This window comes from Cottoperca gobio, chromosome 15 (genome assembly GCF_900634415.1).
Source record: "Cottoperca gobio chromosome 15, fCotGob3.1, whole genome shotgun sequence".
Lineage (NCBI taxonomy): Eukaryota > Metazoa > Chordata > Actinopteri > Perciformes > Bovichtidae > Cottoperca > Cottoperca gobio.
Window position 1 is genome coordinate 24,599,854 of NC_041369.1, and position 27,508 is coordinate 24,627,361.

Genomic DNA, 27,508 nt, shown 5'->3' on the forward strand with positions numbered 1-27,508 from the left:
TATATTTATAGATTTATAAACACTTTTAATTTATATTTATATATATAGATTTATAAACACATTTATATTTATATATATAGATTTATAAACACTTTTAATTTATATTTATATATATAGATTTATAAACACATTTATATTTATAGATTTATAAACACTTTTAATTTATATTTATATTTATAAACACTTAATTTATATTTATATTTATAAACACTTAATTTATATTTATATTTATAGATTTATAAACACTTTTAATTTATATTTATAGATTTAGAAACTCTTTTAAATTGCTGTTTCTGGGTTTTTATTGCTCAACAACATGCATTACAGAAAGAAAGAAGAAACGTACATATATACACTTATATACACACATAGTATATACACATATTTACACACATAGTATATACATACACATAGTATATATGCATATATATACACACATAGTATATACTCATATATACACACACATAGTATATACTCATATATACACACACATAGTATATATACACACATAGTATATACTCATATATACACACACATAGTATATATACACACATAGTATATACATACACATAGTATATACACATAGTATATACTCATATATACACACACATAGTATATACTCATATATACACACATATAGTATATATACACACATATACACACACATAGTATATACTCATATATACACACATAGTATATACACATATTTACACACATAGTATATACTCATATATACACACACATAGTATATACACATATATATACACACATAGTATATACTCATATATACACACATAGTATATACTCATATATACACACACATAGTATATACACACATATACACACACATAGTATATACTCATATATACACACACATAGTATATACACACACATAGTTTATACACACACATAGTATATACATACACATAGTATATACACATATATACATACATAGTATATACACATATATATACACACATAGTATATACATACACATATATACACATAATATACATACTTATATACACATATATACACACATAGTATATACTCATATATACACACATAGTATATACTCATATACACACACATAGTATATACACACACATAGTTTATACACACACATAGTATATACATACACATAGTATATACACATATATACACACACATAGTATATACTCATATATACACACACATAGTATATATACATATATATACACACACATAGCATATAGACACACATAGTATATATACATATAAACACACACAGCATATATACACACATAGTATATATACATATATATACACACATATACACACATAGTATATACACATTTATACACACATAGTATATTCTCATATATACACACACATAGTATATACTCATATACACACACATAGTATATACTCATATATACACACATAGTATATACTCATATATACACACACATAGTATATATATACACACATATACACACACAGAGTATATACTCATATATACACACACATAGTATGTACTTATATATACACACACATAGTATATACTCATATATACACACACATAATATATACTCATATATACACATATAGTATATACTCATATATACACACACATAGTATATACTCATATATACACACACATAGTATATATACACACATAGTATATACTCATATATACACACACATAGTATATACATATATACACACACATAGTATATACTCATATACACACACATAGTATATACTCATATATACACACACATAGTATATACTCATATATACACACACATAGTATATACTCATATATACACACACATAGTATATACTCATATATACACACACATAATATATACTCATATATACACATATAGAATATACTCATATATACACACACATAGTATATACATATATACACACACATAGTATATACTCATATATAAACACACATAGTATGTACTCATATATACACACACATAGTATATACATATATACACACACATAGTATATACTCATATACACACACATAGTATATACTCATATATACACACACATAGTATATACTCATATATACACATACATAGTATATACTCATATATACACACATAGTATATACATATATACACACACATAGTATATACTCATATATACACACACATAGTATGTACTCATATATACACACACATAGTATATACTCATATATACACACATAGTATATACTCATATACACACACATAGTATATACACACACATAGTTTATACACACACATAGTATATACATACACATAGTATATACACATATATACACACACAGTATATACTCATATATACACACACATAGTATATATACATATATATACACACACATAGCATATAGACACACATAGTATATATACATATAAACACACACAGCATATATACACACATAGTATATATACATATATATACACACATATACACACATAGTATATACACATTTATACACACATAGTATATTCTCATATATACACACACATAGTATATACTCATATACACACACATAGTATATACTCATATATACACACATAGTATATACTCATATATACACACACATAGTATATATATACACACATATACACACACATAGTATATACTCATATATACACACACATAGTATGTACTTATATATACACACACATAGTATATACTCATATATACACACACATAATATATACTCATATATACACATATAGAATATACTCATATATACACACACATAGTATATACATATATACACACATAGTATATACTCATATATAAACACACATAGTATGTACTCATATATACACACACATAGTATATACATATATACACACACATAGTATATACTCATATACACACACATAGTATATACTCATATATACACACACATAGTATATACTCATATATACACACACATAGTATATACTCATATATACACACATAGTATATACATATATACACACACATAGTATATACTCATATATACACACACATAGTATGTACTCATATATACACACACATAGTATATACTCATATATACACACATAGTATATACTCATATATACACACACATAGTATATACATATATACACACATATACACACACATAGTATACACACATATACACACACATAGTATATACTCATATATACACACACATAGTATATACTCATATATACACACATAGTATATACATATATACACACACAGTATATACTCATATATACACACACATAGTATATATATACACACATATACACACACATAGTATATACTCATATATACACACACATAGTATGTACTTATATATACACACACATAGTATATACTCATATATACACACATAATATATACTCATATATACACATATAGAATATACTCATATATACACACACATAGTATATACATATATACACACACATAGTATATACTCATATATACACACACATAGTATATACTCATATATACACACACATAGTATATACTCATATATACACACATAGTATATACATATATACACACACATAGTATATACTCATATATACACACACATAGTATGTACTCATATATACACACACATAGTATATACTCATATATACACACATAGTATATACTCATATATACACACACATAGTATATACATATATACACACATATACACACACATAGTATATACTCATATATACACACACATAGTATATACTCATATATACACACATAGTATATACATATATACACACACATAGTATATATATATATACACACACATAGTATACACACATATACACACACATAGTATATACTCATATATACACACACATAGTATATACTCATATATACACACATAGTATATACATATATACACACACATAGTATATACTCATATACACACACATAGTATATACATATATACACACACATAGTATATACATATATACACACACATAGTATATATATATATATAGAACAAGATGTCATTCTAAACATATCAATGTTTCCTCTGTGCAGGCCGATGCGGATGACATCGACACGTGGATGCTGGACGTGCTGCGGATTGTCTCCAGCGTGGACGTCGGTCACGACGAGTTCTCCACTCAGGCTCTGGTGAAGAAACACAAGGACGTGGCCGAGGAGATCGGCAGCTACCGGCCCGTCATCGAGGCGCTGCACGAGCAGTCTCAAACGCTGCCGCCTGAGAAGGCCAACTCTGAGGAGGTGAAGCGCTCAAACACGAGCTCTGCAGGTCTGAAGACACACGTGTCTGATGGTTTCTGATGGTCTGTGTCTGCAGGTTCAGAGCCGGCTGGCGGGCATCGAGGAGCGCTACAAGGAGGTGGTGGAGCTAACGCGGCTCAGGAAGCAGGCGCTGCAGGACGCTCTGGCTCTCTACAAGATGCTGAGCGAAGCCAACGCCTGTGAGGTGTGGATCGACGAGAAGGAGCAATGGCTCAACAGCATGGACATCCCCGAGAAGCTGGAGGACCTGGAGGTCGTGCAGCACCGGTGAGTTCTGCCCCCCAGCGGTGACTCGGAAACAATCTGTTTATCATTACGACATGAAGAGCGCCGCCGCCAAGGCCGACGTGCATTCATGTGAACATCTGACGTCCGATCTCACAACGTGAAACTTAAAGCGTGTTTTATAAAGTGTTATGAACATCCGGCCGGTTTCTGCAAAACGGTGACAGAGTTGAAACTTTCTGTGAGGTTTATTTTGCTTTGTACTTTTCTTTCCTTTTACAATGTGTTATTTATTAATAACAACACAACACAACAATGTGTTATTTATTAATAACAACACAACAATGTCCATCTATCCATCGTCTACCGCTTATCCGGGATCGGGTCGCGGGGGCAGCAGCTCCAGTAAGGAACCCCAATCTTCCCTTCTCCGGGCCACATCCTCCAGCTCCGACTGGGGGATCCTGAGGCGTTCCCAGGCCAGTGAGGAGATATAATCTCTCCACCGAGTCCTGGATCTTCCCCGGGGTCTCCTCCCAGCTGGACGTGCCTGGAACACCTCCCTAGGGAGGCGCCCAGGTGGCATCCTTACTTATCTCATCAACCCCTGCGGCTTTGCCACTGTGGAGTCGTTTGACTACCTCAGTGACTTCCATCAGGGAAATTGACGATGATCCCCCATCAGCTTCCAGCTCTGCCTCAACCATAGAGGGCGTGTTAGTCGGATTCAGGAGTTCCTCAAAGTGCTCCTTCCACCGGCCGATAACCTTCTCAGTTGAAGTCAGCAGGGTCCCACCCTTGCTGTACACAGCTTGGATGGTTCCTCGCTTCCCCCTCCTAAGGTGCCGGATGGTTTTCCAGAAGCACCTTGGTGCCGACCGAAAGTCCTTCTCCATAGCTTCTCCGAACTTCTCCCACACCCGCTGCTTTGCTTCTGACACGACAGAAGCTGCCGTCCTTCTAGTCCTTCGATACCCTGCAACTGTTTCCGGAGTCCTCCCGGATAACATAACCCGGAAGGACTCCTTCTTCAGTCGGACGGCTTCCCTGACCACCGGGGTCCACCACGGTGTTCAAGGGTTACCGCCCCTTGAGGCACCTAAGACCTTGAGATCACAACTCATCACCGCAGCTTCAGCAATAGAAGTTTTGAACATCGCCCACTCAGGTTCAATGCCCCCAACCTCCACAGGGATGTCTGAAAAGCTCCGCCGGAGGTGTGAGTTAAAGATCCCCAGGACAGGGGCTTCTTCCAGACGTTCCCAGTTCACCCGCACTACCCGTTTGGGCTTACCAGGTCTGTCCAGAGTCTTCCCCCACCCCTTGATCCAACTCACCACCAGATGGTGATCAGTCGACAGCTCCGCCCCTTTCTTCACCCGAGTGTCCAAAACATGCGGCCTCAGATCAGATGATACGATCACAAAATCAATCATTGACCTTTGGCCTAGGGTGCTCTGGTACCACGTGCACTTATGAGCATCCTTATGTTCGAACATGGTGTTTGTTATGGCCATTCCATGACTAGCACAGTCCAACAACAAACGGTCGTTTGTTGTTGACATCCAACAATGTGTTATTTATTAATAACAACACAACACAACAATGTGTTATTTATTAATAACAACACAACAATGTGTTATTTATTAATAACAACACAACAATGTGTTATTTATTAATAACAACACAACACAACAATGTGTTATTTATTAATAACAACACAACAATGTGTTATTTATTATTAACAACACAACACAACAATGTGTTATTTATTAATAACAACACAACAATGTGTTATTTATTAATAGCAACACAACACAACAATGTGTTATTTATTAATAACAACACAACAATGTGTTATTTATTAATAACAACACAACAACGTGTTATTTATTAATAACAACACAACCATGTGTTATTTATTCATCACAACACAACAATGTGTTATTTATTAATAACAACACAACAACAATGTGTTATTTATTAATAACAACACAACAATGTGTTATTTATGAATAACAACACAACAATGTGTTATTTATTAATAACAACACAACCATGTGTTATTTATTAATCACAACACAACAATGTGTTATTTATTAATAACAACACAACAATGTGTTATTTATTAATAACAACACAACACAACAATATGTTATTTATTAATAACAACACAACAATGTGTTATTTATTAATAACAACACAACACAACAATGTGTTATTTATTAATAACAACACAACACAACAATGTGTTATTCATTAATAACAACACAACCATGTGTTATTTATTAATAACAACACAACAATGTGTTATTTATTAATAACAACACAACAATGTGTTATTTATTAATAACACAACAATGTGTTATTTATTAATAACAACACAACAAAGTTTTATCTATTAATAACAACACAACAATGTGTTATTTATTAATAACAACACAACAAAGTTTTATGTATTAATAATAACACAACAATGTGTTATTTATTAATAACAACACAACAATGTGTTATTTATTAATAACAACAAAACAATGTGTTATTTATTAATAACAACACAACAAAGTTTTATCTATTAATAACAACACAACAATGTGTTATTTATTAATAACAACACAACAAAGTTTTATGTATTAATAATAACACAACAATGTGTTATGTATTAATAACAACACAACAATGTGTTATTTATTAATAATAACACAACAATGTGTTATTTATTAATAACAACACAACAATGTGTTATTTATTAATAACAACACAACAATGTGTTATTTATTAATAATAACACAACAATGTGTTATTTATTAATAATAACACAACCATGTGTTATTTATTAATAATAACACAACAATGTGTTATTTATTAATAACAACACAACAATGTGTTATTTATTAATAATAACACAACAATGTGTTATTTATTAATAACACAACAATGTGTTATTTATTAATAATAACACAACAATGTGTTATTTATTAATAGCAACACAACCATGTGTTATTAACACAGTAATGAAATGAAAAGTCTGACTCTGTGAAAGAGTGACGTGAAGAAACAAACTGAATAATGAAATAATTTTTAATTCCTGTGTTTTATTTTTCAGTACCAACGTCTTTAATGCCAAATGTATAAATATAAAAACACACATGTCTATCGACACACACACACACTTCTGACACAACTCGTCACGTTATTAACCGTTAAAAAGTCTTAATTATAATCTGAGTTTATCTCCTGCAGGTTTGAGAGTTTGGAGCCAGAGATGAACAACCAGGCGTCCCGGGTCGCCGTGGTCAACCAGGTTGCCAGGCAACTGCTCCACAGCGGACATCCCAGTGAGAGGGAGATCAAAGGCCAGCAGGACAAACTGAACACCAGGTAACATGAACACCAGGTGACACCAGGTGACATGAACACCACGTGACATGAACACCACGTGACATGAACACCAGGTGACATGAACACCAGGTGACACCAGGTGACATGAACACCAGGTAACATGAACACCAGGTGACACCAGGTGACATGAACACCAGGTAACATGAACACCAGGTGACACCAGGTAACATGAACACCAGGTAACATGAACACCAGGTGACACCAGGTGACATGAACACCAGGTAACATGAATACCAGGTGACATGAACACCAGGTAACATGAACACATTAACAAAAGGTAACATGAATACCAGGTAACATGAACACCAGGTGACATGAACACCAGATAACATGAACACATTAACAACAGGTAACATGAACACCAGGTGACATGAACACATTAACAACAGGTAACATAAACACCAGGTAACACCAGGTAACATGAACACCAGGTAACATGAACATCAGGTGACATGAACACCAGGTAACATGAACACCAGGTAACACCAGGTAACATGATCATCAGGTAACATGAACACCAGGTGACATGAACACCAGGTGACATGAACACCAAGTAACACCAGGTAACATGAACACCAGGTGACATGAACACCAGGTGACATGAACACCAAGTGACACCAGGTGACATGAACACCAGGTAACATGAACACCAGGTAACATGAACACCAGGTGACACCAGGTGACATGAACACCAGGTAACATGAATACCAGGTGACATGAACACCAGGTAACATGAACACATTAACAACAGGTAACATGAATACCAGGTAACATGAACACCAGGTGACATGAACACCAGATAACATGAACACATTAACAACAGGTAACATGAACACCAGGTGACATGAACACATTAACAACAGGTAACATGAACACCAGGTGACATGAACACCAAGTAACACCAGGTAACATGAACACCAGGTAACATGAACACCAGGTAACATGAACACCAGGTAACATGAACACCAGGTGACATGAACACCAGGTGACATGAACACCAGGTAGCAGATCCTAAACTGGGATTATCAGCTTCACTGGAGATTAAACTGGCAGCGACTCCAACAATCTTTAATCGTTTATATAATAAATAATAAACAGAAGTAAAAACTGTTTACTGAGGAAGTTACATTGAACATACATTGAAATTAAAAGGTTTCCTGGACTGGTGTTGGTTCATGTTGCTGACAGTGTCTCCGTCTCCGTCCGTCCCTGCAGGTGGAGTCAGTTCAGAGACCTGGTGGACCAGAAGAAGGACGGGCTGAGCTCGGCTCTGGGGGTCCAGAACTACCACCTGGAGTGTAATGAGACCAAGTCCTGGATCAAGGAGAAAACCAAGGTACCAGAACACTGATGCTCCTCAGACATCATCCGAGTTGATGAAAACTCATTTCTCAGAAAATCAGATTTCTTGAGGAATATATTTGGAATTATGCAGTTTAGTTTTTACATCACACTTTATTTTACACTAAACAAACTGTAGAAATATATTTTTCTTTATAATTTCACTTGAAACTCTTATTTTGCTCTAAAGTTCTTAATTAAATGAGAAAATACTTTTTATTACAAGTATTTAACTCACACATTCATTACAGGCTTTACCCTGTGGTTATTTCATATACTATTTATATTTATATATATTTATAACGTCTATATCCTGAAGTTTCACAGGTACAATAACCCCTGGTCCCACATACAGATCCTACAAATATATTATAATAAGTAAAACATATATCTTTATATCAATATATACATACACAAGTGTGATAATATAAATAATACAAAATAAATTAATATGAATGATTTTTTAATATATATATATATATATATATATACATAAATAAATTTTTAAATATATTGATATAAACATACATACACATACAAAAGTATGATAATGTAAATAATAACAAATACTATAAAATAAATTAATATTAATAAAACATTTAAAAACAGGGCTGAAATTGTAGCCCACAGCTAATTACGTGACTCCACAGCAACATTATACTTCCTGTTTACATCCTGCGGCATTATGGGAATTGGACTTGATTACTAAAGACATTCAGACAGAATGATAACGGGAGCGATGAACATGAACTGCTCTGTGCTGCACCACACTGACTTACTGTAATTAAACTGTCCCTCCTCGACCTCCTCCAGGTGATCGAGTCGACCCAGGAGCTCGGGAACGACCTGGCCGGAGTCATGGCTCTGCAGAGGAAGCTGACGGGGATGGAGCGCGACCTCGCCGCCATCGAAGACAAGCTGGGCGACCTGGGGAAAGAGGCGGAGCGCCTGGCCTCCGAACACCCGGAGCAGTCTGAGGCCATCAAGGGACGTCTGGCCGGCATCACCGACGTCTGGGACGAGATGAAGGTGTGACAGTCTGACGTCAGCACAACCTGCAATCTGTTTTAAACACTTTGAGTTGGGGCTTCAGTTTAAAAAGCTTTTTTACAGACGGACATCTCAGAATATCTTTCTCTTCCCTTCCATCTCTGAACCCTTGTTCTATTGCCTCTCTGTGTAGGAGGTCCACATGAGTAACTGTGCACCTACATCTCAATGTGTTGTTCTTATGTAACTCTGCTTTTGAAAGGTGCTAAAGTGTATATATATATGTATATATATATATATAATCTCTGACCCGGCGTCTGTTTGCTGTTCCCAGGACACCATGAAGAACCGGGAGGAGTCACTGGGCGAGGCCAGCAAGCTGCAGCAGTTCCTGCGCGACTTGGACGACTTCCAGTCGTGGCTGTCGCGCACGCAGACGGCCATCGCCTCCGAGGACATGCCCAACACGCTGACCGAGGCTGAGAAGCTGCTGGGTCAGCACGAAAACATCAAGAATGAGATCCGCAACTACGAGGAGGACTACCAGAAGATGCGGGACATGGGCGAGATGGTGACGCAAGGCCAGTCGGACGCGCAGTACATGTTCCTGCGGCAGCGGCTGCAGGCGCTCGACACCGGCTGGAACGAGCTGCACAAGATGTGGGAGAACCGGCAGAACCTGCTGTCCCAGTCGCACGCCTACCAGCTGTTCCTCAGGGACACCAAGCAGGCCGAGGCCTTCCTCAACAACCAGGTAAACCTGCGCTGTGGTCACACCTCTAACTGTCTGCACATTTACAGTCCGGACTTTATATAATGTTGATCAAAACATATTGTTCGGCTGTCGTCTTGTAATCCAAGTTGCTTCTTAGTCTCTGGCACGTCTTCAGGATTCAGCCGAGTCGACGGGACGTCAACATGATTACATGATTTAAAAACATCTAAATTAAGTAAATAATTTATTGACAGTCCAACGATTTGTATTGTGAAATATGAAAAGACTTCTCTAAAGCAGCAGCTCGTGGACGAGAGAGGAGCTCGAGTCTTCAGAGATGATTCACAAAGTGTTGAGTGTTTAGATAAATATTTGACATTTTGCGGTAAACTAAATAAAGGAGGTGGGTGGGGGGGGGGGTTTCCTGCTGGACACACTTTACAGAACGGAGACGAGTGTGAGTGGATCTGACCACAGAGTGAACTGATACACACACACATCACATCCTGTACACCCCCCCTCACCCAGTGCATGCTGGGATAGGTCCGGCCCCACCTCGACCCTGTGCAGGAACAATTAGTAGATTAATGCACATGTTCAGGAGGATTTCCTGCTTTTCCTTCTTACGTAATCGTTCAGTAAATCTGTAGTTTGAACTATAGGTCCAACTAAACCTGACATTTAAAGGCACAGTGCACATATTTCAGACGACTTCCTGTGTCTTTTCATCCAGCAGGACTGGATCCCTGGTGGAGGGTGCCACCAAGTGGTGGAAGACCGTCATTACAACAACATGTTTAGACATTTTAAATGACTTTCTGTATGTGTTTTAAAATATATTAGCAGATAAAAACTGGAGATGATTAACAGATACATATTATAATAACAATAACGATAAGAAACTTCATTTGTACAGCACCTTTTAGTGCAAGAAATGCAGCACAAAGTTCTTTACAGTAAGGGAAAATAGATATAGAATATACATAAAAGCAGGGATAAAATGCATTATTAATGGAATATTAATAAATATAATATATATTTTAATTATATATATAAATAAATTATATATATATATATATATATATATATATAAATCATATATATATAAATACATTATATATAAATAATATATATATACAAATAAATTATATATTAATAAATTATATATATATATATATATACACATTACATACGCAACACAACACATTATAATATTTTATTTTATTCTTTTTCATCTCTATATTTCAGGAGCTTTCCACAGGGTGGCTCCAAACTGTTTTATCACATACATAATAACATTACATCCTGTAGAAAAGTCTAAATGTTTGTGATCTGGTTAAAGACATTCGGTAGTTTTGCGGGTCACTAATACATTTAACAGAAGTGTCTACGGTGATCACATGACATGATCCTGATCCCATAAGCATCCGGGAACTAAATGTGTTTTAACTTTTCACGATTTTAAATCCTTAGTTTGTGCGACGCGTTGCTTAATGTTGTGCACGCGCTGTTTCAGGAGTACGTTCTGGCTCACACCGAGATGCCCACCACCCTGGAGGGGGCAGAGGCCGCCATCAAGAAGCAGGAGGACTTCATGACCACCTTGGACGCCAACGAGGAGAAGATCAGTGGCGTGGTGGACACCGGCCGCCGCCTGATAACCGACGGCAACATCAACGCCGAGCGCATCCAGGAGAAGGTGGACTCCATCGACCAGAGGTGAGCCAGATTTAATTACATTACATTACTGACGTTTATTTTGGGGCTGCATATAACTATTATTATTATATTATGATGATATTATTATATATTTTTTTTTTAAGTTTAATCTGTTAATTATTTTTGCCAGGATGTCAGAAAATAGTGAAACATGTTTCTCAAACTCCAAAGTGATGTTTTAAATGTTTTGTAAAGATATTCACTTTAATATCATATAAAACAAAGAAAAGCAGCAAATCTTCATATTTAAGAAGCTGGAAACTGAATTTTTGGACTTTTTCTGCATGAAATATTACTTTAACTAATTAAATAATTATCAAAATAGTTGGAGATTATTTTCTGTGACTCGATTATTAATGTTAGGTGAGAAAATCAGTACATGAACATTTTAATTAATTTCAATTTCCATTAAGTAACCAAATTTTCACTGCTTCAACCTTCAAAGATTTGCTGTATTTTCTTTATTACATGACGAGTATTGATTATTATTATTATTATTATTATTATTATTATTATTATTATTATTATTATCATTATTATTATTATGTCTAGTCAGACAAAAATAAAAATGTCAAGACATTTGTGTTCTGATAACTCATGATGGCAATTTCTTATTTAATTTAGAATTTACAAGAAATAAGACATTTACATTTACTGTTTAGACATTAACAGCTGTGTACTGAGTAATTTTCAAAGGACAATAAATCTATACTGTTATTCAAGCAGCACACTGACTACTTTAAGTTATATCAAAGTTTCAGTAGGATAATGTTATCCCCTGAAAGGATATAACAGAATATTTGCAAAAATCTAAAGGGTGTACTCACTTTTGAGATATACTGTATATATATGTTATTATATATAATATATATAATAATAATATATATTATTATATATAATAATATATATTATTATTATATATTATATATATATATATAGAGAGAGATATATATATATATAATTATTATATATAATAATATATATTATTATTATTATATATATGATATATATTATTATTATTATTATATATAATAATAATATATATTATTATATATAATAATATATATTTTATTATATATATATTATTATATATATATATAGAGAGAGATATATATATATATATATATATATATATATATTATTATTATTATTATATATAATAATATATATTATTATTATTATTATTATTATATATAATATATAAGAAGGGAAGATTGGATGGATATATAATAATAATATATATTATTATATATAATAATAATAATATATTATGATATATAATAATATATATTATTATTATATATGTATTATTATATATAATAATATATATATATATATTATATATATATCTATATATTATTATATATAGAGAGAGAGATATATATATATTATTATATATAATAATATATATTATTATTATTATATATATTATTATTATTATTATTATATATATATATATATATATATATATATATATATATTCTCAACATTTTTAATATTGTTCTGCAGACACAAGAAGAACCGAGCGGCTGCCAGCGAGCTGCTGACGAGGCTGAAGGACAACAGAGACCTGCAGAAGTTCCTGCAGGAATGCCAGGAGGTAACGCACACACACACACACACACACAGTCTACAGTCGACTTCTGCTGCTTCTGTGTCTCTTTGTCTCGTTCTGCAGGTCGTTCATCTTTGTGATGCTTTTGTATTTTCAGTAATCCTCCATGGTGTCTTTAGTTCCTAACAAGATGATTATCTGTGTGTGTGTGTGTGTGTGTGTGTGTGTGCGTGTGCGTGTGCGTGTGCGTGTGTGTGTGTGTTCAGCTGTCCCTGTGGATCAATGAGAAGATGCTGACAGCTCAGGATATGTCGTACGACGAGGCCAGAAACCTGCACAGCAAGTGGCTCAAACATCAGGCCTTCATGGCCGAGCTGCAGTCCAACAAGGAGTGGCTGGACAAGATCGACCAGGTGGGAATATCTATATATTATTATTATATTATTATTACCTGTGCAGCATACACCTTCTGTGTTCAGACCCTCGATCCAGGAAACACATTATGTTTGTACAGAATAAATAAGAATAATAAAGTTCCAGTAGCTTTATTACAATTTAAAATAGTTCATTATCATCCGACATAAACAAAGTCAGTTACACTAACATATGAACAGCTCAGTTCTTGTGTATTCGTCCATCATTTTATCTGTAATGAAACTAACACTTCACTCCATGACAGAGAAATAATCTCCAGTGATAAATAATTAAAAGTCACTTTTCATGCAGAAATGTCTTTAAACATGTAAATGTTTCACTATCTCCTAACGTTTTAAACACCGAATCTATAAAAGGTTTTTAGATATTTGTATCTTTGTCTGCAGTTTGAAATGTGAGTTTCTGTCTTAATATTGTTATTTTTGGGTCATTTTATGACTTTACAGCTGATAACAGAGAAACACAATATATCATAATAAACTGAAATCTTTGGGTTTCTGACTAAACAAGATATTTAAATCTTCACGTGCACATTTCTCACGATTAACGGAGAAAAGAGATGAAGGGTGAAACAGATCCTGTGTGTCGATCGTCTGCTCGTCTGTCTTCCAGGACGGGAAAAGTCTGATGGCGGAGAAGCCGGAGACGGAGGCGATGGTGAAGGAGAAGCTGGCGTCCCTGAAGACGATGTGGGAGGAGCTGGAGTCCACCACGCAGACCAAAGCCAAGTGTCTGTTCGACGCCAACAAGGCGGAGCTGTTCACGCAGAGCTGCGCCGACCTGGACAAGTGGCTGGGCGGCCTGGACGGACAGCTGCAGTCCGACGACTACGGCAAAGACCTGACCTCCGTCAACATCCTGCTGAAGAAGCAGCAGGTGAGGTTCACCTTCAGCAGCACTTCCTGTGTGTTTCACTGAACTGTTCCTGGAAACTAAGTTCCTGTAGATCCTCTCGGTTTGACGGCGGTTTCTCTTCCTCTGAGGAGTTTACACTCATGTGACATTATTGTCCCTTTAACACCATTTAGAATATAATAATAATGCAAATACATCCTTTAAAAGAGGAACTTTAAGTTCTTAAGTGAAAACCTCTGAAAAAATATTTCAATATTCTAAATAAATATAACTAAAATAAAATAGAAGCACACAACCGACTGCCGGGCTCTCAAACAGAAGCGTGTCGCATCATGTTCTTTGAAACCTTAGTGACGCTGTTGCTCTTTATTTATAAAGATCTTTTCCCTTGTGAACTCTTAAAGGTTCACGATCTGAACGATCCTCGCAGCTTTGACAAAGTCAAAGTCTGTCTTTTGTGGAGGAATGACGCCTGAAGTTCAGCTGAGGATCATGTGAGGCTGCAGCACGTTGTCTCTGTCCCTCTGGGACACATTCAGGGGACGTCTTCACTAAAACATTTACATACAAAGAGTTTCATTCATCGTAATAACTTCAGAGATCCTTTAGGAGCAAACACCTGCAGAACAACATGTTAGCAACATCATACCTGCTAAACATCCGCATGTTGTCTTTAGCATGCTAATGTTAGCATTGTCTTCAGCATGCTAATGTTAGCATTGTCTTCAGCATGCTAATGTTAGCATTGTCTTCAGCATGCTAATGTTAGCCTTTAGCTCAAAGAGTTCTCAGAGTTCTTCGTCCAAACCAGCTCAAGAAATCACATAATTAATCTGATCAGGAAGTGAAGACCCTGAGAGATTGTTTAATCCATCACGGCTCATAACTGTGCTTCTAAATGAAACTTAATATTAAAACAGGAAGCGTTCTGCAGTTTGACCCGATTCTGCAAAACTACTTCATAATCATCCTGAGCTCGTACATTCCTGAAGGGAACCTCTTCAGTCAATTCTACATTTTTACTGTCATGAAAGGAGCGAGAGTCTCTTTACATAGCACACACACACACACACACACACACACACACACACACACACACACACACACACACACACACACACACACACAGACTCAGTGATCAAATGAAAGATTACATAACTGCTGTGAGTGTGTGTGTGTGTGTGTGTGTGTGTGTGTGAGGATTCCTCTCCACCTGTTATTTGAGTTGTGTCAGACGTTGTTGCACCTTCTGTCATGTTAACACAGATTGTTACAGAGTCGAGGAGAAGACGAGGCCTCTGAAGCATCTTTTATCTTTTGTATTTTTAATAGTTTTAAGTTAAGTTTTAATACTAAATGTGACTCTTCTGTTACAGTTAAATCTCTTTTTTTATTTTACTACATTTGTTTTGTATCTTATGTCTTAATTTGCTCCTCATCTAAACAGCAAAATAAAAAATATTATTTATTATTATTATACTTATTTACAGTTAAAGAATCTTAACTCAAGGTCCACTTACTAGCTTTTCTAAACTACATTTATTTTATATATTTCCTTATTTCTCCGTGATTTTACACACAACTTCTTCTGACCTGTAACCCGTGCTCCTGCAGATCCTGGAGAGCCAGGTGGAGGTGCGTCAGAAGGAGGTGGGCGAGCTGCAGGGCCAGTCGCAGGCCCTCAGTCAGGAGGGGAAGGGCTCCGAGGAGGTGGACGGTCAGAGGATCAGCGTGGAGAACAAGCTGCAGGCCCTGCAGGCTCCGCTGCAGAACCGACGGGACAACCTCATGGCCTCCCGGGAAATCCACCAGTTCAACCGCGACGTGGAGGACGAGATCGTAAGTAGACGGAGCGGAGGTAGAGCGCTGACCTTTGACCCCTCTGATACAGGAAGTGTCATTTACTGACGGCTAGAAACAGAAACTGAAACATAATAATGTGGATCATCTTCAAGTCTTAGATCTCAGGCTTCTGTTTAACAACAAAAGGGAAAATATACGACTTTAAATAGTTATAGTTATATAGTTATAGTTATAATATGATGTATTATAATACATAATGGCAGTAGTATTAGTAGTATTAGTATTAATAGAAGTATGAACAGCAGTATTATTAGTAGTATTATTATTAATAGTATTAGCAGTATTAGCAGTAGTATTGTTCGTAGTATTATTAGCAGTATTAGCAGTAGTATTATTAGTAGTATTAGCAGTATTAGCAGTAGTAGTATTAGTAGTATTATTAGCAGTATTAGTAGTAGTATTAGTAGTAGTATTAGTAGTAGTATTATTAGCAGTATTAGCAGTAGTAGTATTATTAGTAGTATTATTATTAGTATTATTAGTAGTATTAGTAGCAGTATTAGTAGTAGTATTAGAAGTAGTATTATTAGTAGTATTATTAGCAGTATTATTAGCAGTATTAGTAGTATTATTAGTATTATTATTTGTAGTATTAGTAGTAGTATTAGAAGTATTATTATTAGTATTAGTAGTAGTATTAGTAGCAGTATTATTAGTAGTATTATTAGTAGGATTAGTAGTAGTATTAGTAGTAGTATTATAAGTAGTATTATTAGCAGTATTGTTAGCAGTATTAGTAGTATTAGTAGTATTATTAGCAGTATTAGTAGTAGTATTATTAGCAGTATTATTAGCAGTATTAGTAGTAGTGTTAGTAGTAGTAGTATTAGCAGTAGTAGTATTATTAGTAGTATTATTAGCAGTATTAGTAGTAGTATTAGCAGTAGTATTATTAGTAGTAGTATTATTCGTAGTATTATTAGCAGTATTATTAGCAGTATTAGTAGTAGTATTAGCAGTATTAGTAGCATTATTAGCAGTATTAGTAGTAGTATTAGCAGTAGTAGTATTATCAGTATTAGTAGTATTATTATTAGTATTATTAGCAGTATTATTAGCAGTATTAGTAGTATTATTAGCAGTATTAGTATTATTATCAGTATTAGTAGTATTAGTAGTAGTATTAGTCGTAGTATTAGTAGTATTATTAGCAGTATTAGTATTAGTAGTAGTATTAGCAGTAGTATTAGTAGTATTATTAGCAGTATTAGTAGTAACAGTATTATTTGTAGTATTATTAGTAGTATTAGCAGTAGTATTAGTAGTAGTATTAATAGTATTATTAGCAGTATTAGTAGTAGTATTAGTAGTATTATTAGCAGTAGTAGTAGTAGTATTATTAGCAGTATTAGTTGTAGCAGTATTATTTGTAGTATTAGTAGTAGTATTAGCAGTAGTATTATTAGTAGTATTAGTAGTATTATTAGCAGTAGTAGTAGTAGTATTAGTAGTATTATTAGCAGTATTAGTAGTAGCAGTATTATTTGTAGTATTATTAGTAGTATTAGCAGTAGTATTAGTAGTAGTATTAGTAGTATTATTAGCAGTATTAGTAGTAGTATTAGTAGTATTATTAGTAGTAGTATTATTAGCAGTATTAGTAGTGGCAGTATTATTTGTAGTATTATTAATAGTATTAGCAGTATGAACAGCAGTATTATTATTAGTAGTATTAATATTGTGACCCCCTCTCGTCTGCAGCTGTGGGTGGAGGAGAGGATGCCTCTGGCCACATCGACAGACCACGGTAACAACCTGCAGACTGTGCAGCTGCTCATCAAGAAGAACCAGGTACACACACACACACACACACACGTTTTGCATGTTGAATTTAAAACCCCTAATCTTGACCTTTGACCCCTCAGACGCTGCAGAAGGAGATCCAGGGCCATCAGCCGCGTTACGACGACATCTTCGAGCGCAGCCAGCACGTCCTGCGGGACGGCAGCCCGACGGCCGAGCTAATTCGCCAACGCCTCGCCGAGATCCAGTCGCTATGGGAACAGATCAGGAAGGAGACGGAGAAGCGTCACACCCGCCTCAGCGAGGCCCACGAGGCGCAGCAGTATTACTTCGACGCCGCCGAGGCCGAGGCCTGGATGAGCGAACAGGAGCTCTACATGATGTCAGAGGAGAAGGCCAAGGTGAGGTCAGGGGTCAGGGGTCAGAGGTCAGCGGTTAACGGGAGGGGGGGGAACAGCATGGAGTGTTGTGCAAAGGATCCTTTACTGTACACTGTCAAAATACTACAATACAAGTACAAGTCTTGCATTGAAAATATTTCCTCAGTTAAAGTATTTAAGTATAATCAAGAACATGTAGGTGAAGTATTAAAAGTAAAAGTTAAACGTTAAAATACATTCAAAGTAAAAGCATCAAATGAAAAACCTTTGAGAATCTGGAGCCACAGTTCTGACTCATTTCAGACATTTTTCTGGCTTTCTTTGGACTTTCTTTATAAATGTTCTGTCAACCGACTAATCTTAATGTTAGATGATCTAAAGCTGACTGTATACATAATGTAGTAAAAAGTGCAATATTTCTAGAGATGTAGAGGAGTATAAAGTACAATAGAAAATACTAAGTACTGATGGTTGTGTTAGTGAACACGAAGAACACTATCGAGCCGCCAAAATCCTACGAAGACGATATTTTTTATTCCTTCTTACATCTTGTGCGTTTAGCATATGACCTTCTATGTCCTGAAACAGCCACCGTACAAACGGTAAACTCTTCACATTCAACATGACCTTACGTTTCTCCATTTCATGCTTCAGATTTCACTTCCTGTTTCTTTGTTTTGGTTTGACTTCACCTGACACTTCTCACTTTGGCTTTTCTATGAGTTTGGTTAGTTGCTGTTTGAGCCGGTCAGTAAACATTTAATACTTAGTATAATACAGGACATGCTTCAGTTACATTCTGTTTCAGTTTGACTTTTATAATATAATATATCATATAATATATATGCTGAAGCGTTGGTTTTACACTTTTAGCTTCTCTCTATCTGTCTGTCTCTGTCTGTCTGTCTCTCTGTCTGTCTCTCTGTCTGTCTGTCTGTCTGTCTCTCTGTCTGTCTCTCTCTCTGTCTGTCTCTCTGTCTGTTTCTCTGTCTGTCTTTCTGTCTGTCTGTCTCTTTGTCTGTCTGTCTCTCTGTCTGTCTCTCTGTCTGTCTCTCTGTCTGTCTCTCTGTCTGTCTGTCTGTCTGTCTGTCTCTGTCTGTCTGTCTGTCTGTCTCTGTCTGTCTGTCTGTCTGTCTCTCTGTCTGTCTGTCTCTGTCTGTCTGTCTGTCTCTGTCTGTCTCTCTCTCTGTCTGTCTCTCTGTCTCGCTGTCTGTCTCTCTGTCTGTCTCTCTCTCTGTCTGTCTCTCTGTCTGTCTGTCTCTGTCTGTCTGTCTGTCTCTGTCTGTCTCTCTCTCTGTCTGTCTCTCTGTCTGTCTGTCTCTGTCGAATTCAACTTGACAATGTGTGTGTGTGTGTGTGTGTGTGTGTGTGTGTGTGTGTGTGTGTATGTCAGGACGAGCAGAGTTCGGTGGCCATGCTGAAGAAGCATCAGATCCTGGAGCAGGCGGTGGAGGATTACGCTGACACCGTCCACCAGCTGTCCGGCACCAGCCGAGGCCTGGTGGCCGTCGAACACCCCGACAGGTGAGAGTTCAGTTCATTCACAAAGATCTTATATATATTATATATATATATTAAGTATATTAATTATATTAGATTATATTAATGATATATAGTATATAATATAATATATATATAGAGAAATATATAGATATAGAATATAATATAGGATATATAAGATACTAGATTATATAATAGATATATTATATAAATAATATAATCTAATTATAATTATAAATATATAAATATAAATAAATATATATAATATAATATAGTATTATATAGAATATATATTATATAATATATATATATATATATTATATTATATATATATAATTATATTATATTATATATAATATATATAATAAATATATTATATCTAATATATTATATATCTAATTATTATTATATTATATCTATTAATATATATATATATACATATCTATTTATCAAATTATATTATAATATTAAATATATCTTATATTATTTTATATCTCTTCTATATTTATATATATATATATATTATATATGTTTATATTATTAGGAAGATAAATAAATAAAAGAATAATAATAAAGTAAAAATTAAACACAGAAGGTGAAACTAAATGTGGTGCGAAGAAATGAAGCTGAAATGAAAGTAGTAAAAGTAGTTTAAGATACTTTTTCCATTTTATGCAAATCTAACGGACAATAAAGAATCTGAATGTGAATAATTCCTCTTTGTCGTCCTGCAGCGAGCGCATCGGCATGCGTCAGTCTCAGGTGGACAAGCTGTACGCAGGACTGAAGGACTTGTCGGAGGAGCGTCGGGGGAAGCTGGACGAGCGTTTGCGTCTCTTCCAGCTGAACCGGGAGGTGGACGACCTGGAGCAGTGGATCGCTGAGAGGGAGGTAGTGGCCGGGTCCCACGAGCTGGGGCAGGACTACGAGCACGTCACCGTCAGTACCAGTTTTACACTCTTTTATTTTGAAGGATGAATTAGGTTTAATACTTGTAATATTCAACCCGTGGCTGAAAGTAACTAAGTACATTTACTAAAGTACACATTTGGGGTTCTTGTACTTTACTTTATATTTCTACATTTCACAGCTTTAGTTACTTTTCAGATTATTAATACAAAAAAGTGAATTAACTAATAAATGATGATTAAAGATTAAAGTGCTAGCAGTTTATAAAGTAATTAAAATGAGCTCCATCTTAAAGTGATGAAAACATTAATACATCAATAATTATATTAACATAATATATATTATTCAGCAGAAAGAGTACTTTGTGTACTTTAAGTATATATATTAAGTATATAAAACTCTTTAACATCAGAGTATTTCTTCTTTGTATTATTCCTACTTTTAAATAACTATAGTCTTTTATTTTGAAAGATGTATTTGTAATATTATATATATTATATAGTCTTGCCTCACTTCCTTTAATGTGGGGGGGTACTAACAAAGATTAAACTCTCTGTTGAGGAATATGAACCTTCAGAAAGAAAAGTTTGATGAATAGTAATACTAGTAATAACGTGTGTAATAGTAACGCTGCTGTATTTCATTTACATTTTCAGTTTCATTAAAAAACTAAATTCTTGGAGAAAATATATATTTTTAGCAGGATGCATTATTTATATGAACATATTAAGATTGAAATGATGTTCTGTGTTAATGTTCGACATTATTAATTGTTATCATATGTCTTTAAACAGCTGCTGTTCGTTCTTAATCTTTGCGTTCCTTCTTCAGATGCTGCAGGAGCGCTTCAGAGAATTTGCCCGCGACACCGGGAACATCGGGCAGGAGCGCGTCGACACCGTCAACCGGCAGGCGGACGAGCTGATCAACGCGGGCCACGGCGACGCCGCCACCATCGCAGAGTGGAAGGACGGGCTGAACGAGGCCTGGGCCGACCTGCTGGAGCTCATCGACACCCGGACGCAGATCCTCGCCGCCTCCTACGAACTCCACAAGTTCTACCACGACGCCAAGGAGATCCTCAACCGCATCCTGGACAAACACAAGAAGCTCCCGGAGGAGCTGGGCCGCGACCAGAACACGGTGGAGACGCTGCAGAGGATGCACACGACCTTTGAACACGACATCCAGGCTCTGGGAACTCAGGTACACGCGACACGTTTGTGACTTTTAAAACCAGAAGTTGGGATTTAAACAAAGAAGCAACGCTCCTCCTCCAGAGATCCTACAAGCGTCTTAAATTCATCTAAAGATCAGTCTTGATTAAATGAGTATTAAAATGCTGGAACAACGTTTATTCCTGAAGCTCTCAAAGTAATATCATTAATATAGCAAACACTTAATGTGGACACATTGTTTGTAAAATTGTTGTTGAATTTATTTCCGAAGCACTTTGCAGTTCTGACCAACAGATTTAGAAATGTAACTTTGCATCGTTATTTAATGTTAATAGTTTTGTCACAGTGGAAAGATGATTATTAATATTTACAGTATTATGGGAGGAAACTCCAGATTAAAGACATGTGATTGTAACAGCACCTCACTAGAGTATGTAATATATATATAATTAAAAGTAGAACTGGATCCTGATGTTTAACTCCTCTTCCCTCCTCCTCTTGTTTGCAGGTGCGGCAGCTTCAGGAGGACGCAGTTCGCCTGCAGTCTGCGTACGCTGGAGATAAAGCCGACGACATTCAGAAGAGAGAAGGAGAGGTGAGCAGTGAACAGAAACCACAACTTTACTTCGAATTCAATCAGTAGATCTGAGTCTCACTTTTCCCGCTGCGGCACCAGAGATGTAAAAACTGTGTCTATATTTAAGTATTTAAGTTTCTCGTGAACAAGTACAAACTTCCTTCTCTTGCTGATTGAATTGAAAGTGAACTGCTCTGATGTCACAGACTCTGTTCCTCATGCATGCTGCACCGCTGCTAACCTTGCTCTGTTCCTCCGCCCTCAAAGATCGTTTTTATTATAGAACAATATCATTTATTCCCGGAGAGAAGAGTCTTAAATAAGACGAGTTATAAGGTTGATTAAAGAGGCCAAAACGTGTCGTGCTGTTAGTGATTTTAGTTTCAGATAATAAAGTCTTACAGGTCATGGTCAAAATACAGGAAGCAACTTAAAGTCTCCTCGTTAATGAACCCGGAGGGAACATTAGTTCTCTAATTATCCTTATTTATGCCCAGAAGGAAATACATTGAGTTCATTTCTCACTGAATCTTCAAGTATAATAAAGTATATTAAGTAAATATTGTTAGATTGTTGAGCCAGGCTGGAAATGTTTTATCTTTAACCTTTTTGTGCCACCTGTTTTAAGGTGAATTGTCCGTATACTCCCGACCCAGAGGATAACTATTCTGCATCTTCACAATATGTTCTGTGAGAAACTAATGTGAAGCAGTTGCACTGTTTGACCTTTCTTGGGAATTGATTCATAAGTTTGCTGCAAGTCCTATAAGAGACGTATGTTCAGCTTGTTTCTCTGAGAACTTAAGATCCAGATGTTCAGGAGGTTTTTACCAGGAGCAGAATTCTCCACAGAGGTCTCCTCCTCTACAGAACAAACGGACCAAACAAATAAAACTCTGAATAAAGCAGTTTCAAGTTAAAAATCAGGGTTTCCCCGGTGGACACTGGGCTACGAGCGAACGGCTAACGTTAGCCCAGCTTGTTTCTCTGAGAACTTAAGATCCAGACGTCCGAGGACTAAAATCTTTCATCCTTCAAATATAGAGTTAAAAACACCAGGATGTAGAAAGTGTCTTAAAACTGGATAAACAGTCAGTTTATGAAGCTTCTGGTTACAAACACAACGCTGACGCTGCTCAGAGGGGAGACGACGACATTACACATGTCTCTGTCTCACTACATATACAACACAGGACTGATGACACCATGACAGGAGAGAGGAAACGTTACCTTCAGGGACATTACACATTTCTCTGTCTCACTACATATACAACACAGGACTGATGACACCATGACAGGAGAGAGAGGAAACGTTACCTTCAGGGACATTACACATGTCTCTGTCTCACTACATATACAACACAGGACTGATGACACCATGACAGGAGAGAGAGGAAATGTTACCTTCAGGAACATTACACATGTCTCTGTTTCACTACATATACAACACAGGACTGATGACACCATGACAGGAGAGAGAGGAAACGTTACCTTCAGGGACATTACACATGTCTCTGTCTCACTACATATACAACACAGGACTAATGACACCATGACAGGAGAGAGGAAACGTTACCTTCAGGGACATTACACATTTCTCTGTCTCACTACATATACAACACAGGACTGATGACACCATGACAGGAGAGAGGAAACGTTACCTTCAGGGACATTACACATTTCTCTGTCTCACTACATATACAACACAGGACTGATGACACCATGACAGGAGAGAGGAAACGTTACCTTCAGGAACATTACACATGTCTCTGTCTCACTACATATACAACACAGGACTGATGACACCATGACAGGAGAGAGAGGAAACGTTACCTTCAGGAACATTACACATGTCTCTGTCTCACTACATATACACCACAGGACTGATGACACCATGACAGGAGAGAGAGGAAATGTTACCTTCAGGAACATTACACATGTCTCTGTCTCACTACATATACAACACAGGACTGATGACACCATGACAGGAGAGAGAGGAAACGTTACCTTCAGGAACATTACACATGTCTCTGTCTCACTACATATACAACACAGGACTGATGACAGGAGAGAGAGGAAACGTTACCTTCAGGGACATTACACATTTCTCTGTCTCACTACATATACAACACAGGACTGATGACACCATGACAGGAGAGAGGAAACGTTACCTTCAGGAACATTACACATGTCTCTGTCTCACTACATATACAACACAGGACTGATGACACCATGACAGGAGAGAGAGGAAACGTTACCTTCAGGAACATTACACATGTCTCTGTCTCACTACATATACACCACAGGACTGATGACACCATGACAGGAGAGAGAGGAAATGTTACCTTCAGGAACATTACACATGTCTCTGTCTCACTACATATACAACACAGGACTGATGACACCATGACAGGAGAGAGAGGAAACGTTACCTTCAGGAACATTACACATGTCTCTGTCTCACTACATATACAACACAGGACTGATGACAGGAGAGAGAGGAAACGTTACCTTCAGGGACATTACAACTCAACTAAATACATAACACAGATCTTGTCTTTTAGACATTTTAATGTGGAAATGTCACGTATTGTACGTCCAGCTCAACCCGTCAGCTGGTTTTATTAACAGAATATGAAACATGCAACGCTGCTATGATGACAGGACTTTTGACAGTTGTTGATTTATTGAAATATGATGTTCTCAAACCAAACGTCTGTCTTTATTCCATGCATTTCGGTTTACAAATGTGTCTTCTACAAGTTTCTTCATCTCAGTAAATGCTGTTACTACTTAATAAAATAGACATTTTCCTGAATCTACAGTTTTAACGGACATTTCTAGAAAATGTTGGTGAACAATAACATAAAATGAAGGTGGAATGTCACGTCAGTCCCGCGGTGACGTGGCGAGTGTTGATGATGAAACGCACTGATTCGAGTGTTTTTGATGGCGTTGTGTTTTGACCATTCCCTGTATGTCCATTTCCCTGCATCCTCTCTGTCCACCCAGAAGAGAAAGGGAGAGGTGAGACTCCGTTTACCAGAAGACGTTGGCTTTGCATCAGTGTTCATTTTGGCTGCAGTTTAAGACTTTCTTTTAAATTACGACTAAAATGTTTAATTTTAGTGACATTTTAGTCGTTTTCATGCGGTTTAGCTGACCTGGTGATTTGTAAATTCTCGTAGCATTTGTTTTGCATCGGTCTTCGGTCCCTGTGTGGGTGGATTTTTGCACGGAAGTCAACACACACTATTTTTCTGATTGACTTCGTACGTGATACTGCAGGAGTACCAATAAGCAGTAAACTCCACCCACCTGGGCCTTCGAGGAGGTTAAAACAAACGCTACTTGTTTCAAATACAGTTTGGGTCTGTCAGTCATGAGAAACTAAAATACAGGACTTTGACGTTTAGCTTTTCTCAAGTTAAGATGCATTTTTAATTCTTCATACTTCAGTGGTGCAATCGAATGTTTTTGTTCGCATCTGCTTAAATGTAGTTGCTTGTTAACATGTCGTCCTCTACATCTACGTGTCCATCGACTTTATTAACAATGTCTCAGTATCAGATGGGTCTGTGGCTGAAAAGGTTTTAAAACGCAATCAGCAAGAAATGTAGACGTTCATTCTGCAGAGATCTTAACCTTTTTAGTTTCAGGTCAGCGCTACACTTAGCATGCGGCTTTGCCTCGTGAAGCTCTGACGCTTTGACCTGTCTGTGGCTGAAAAATGCAGTTTATTTTCTCCGTGTTTCAGTGAAGCAGCTAGTCAGTGGCAGCTCACCTGAAACTAAAAAAGTTTTTTTTTAAATTCAGTGACGTTTCAACATGTGTGGTTAGGGTTGCGTTTCAGTGTATGTCAAGATT

The 27,508-nt window shown here is 36.2% G+C and overlaps 1 protein-coding gene across 1 annotated transcript in view; it reads left to right on the top strand.

Moving 5' to 3' along the window:
• LOC115019659 (spectrin, beta, non-erythrocytic 1) overlaps window positions 1–27,508 on the top strand; it is an 80,184-nt gene that overhangs the window by 41,429 nt on the left and 11,247 nt on the right. Inside the window, 17 exon segments of the mRNA XM_029449120.1 lie at window positions 4,027–4,233; window positions 4,310–4,521; window positions 7,723–7,860; window positions 9,097–9,217; window positions 10,036–10,251; window positions 10,547–10,966; window positions 12,444–12,646; window positions 14,156–14,246; window positions 14,468–14,614; window positions 15,249–15,512; window positions 17,106–17,330; window positions 19,056–19,145; window positions 19,220–19,498; window positions 20,871–21,001; window positions 21,712–21,916; window positions 22,718–23,092; window positions 23,573–23,659. Of these exon segments, the coding sequence (XP_029304980.1) occupies window positions 4,027–4,233; window positions 4,310–4,521; window positions 7,723–7,860; window positions 9,097–9,217; window positions 10,036–10,251; window positions 10,547–10,966; window positions 12,444–12,646; window positions 14,156–14,246; window positions 14,468–14,614; window positions 15,249–15,512; window positions 17,106–17,330; window positions 19,056–19,145; window positions 19,220–19,498; window positions 20,871–21,001; window positions 21,712–21,916; window positions 22,718–23,092; window positions 23,573–23,659 (3,411 nt within the window).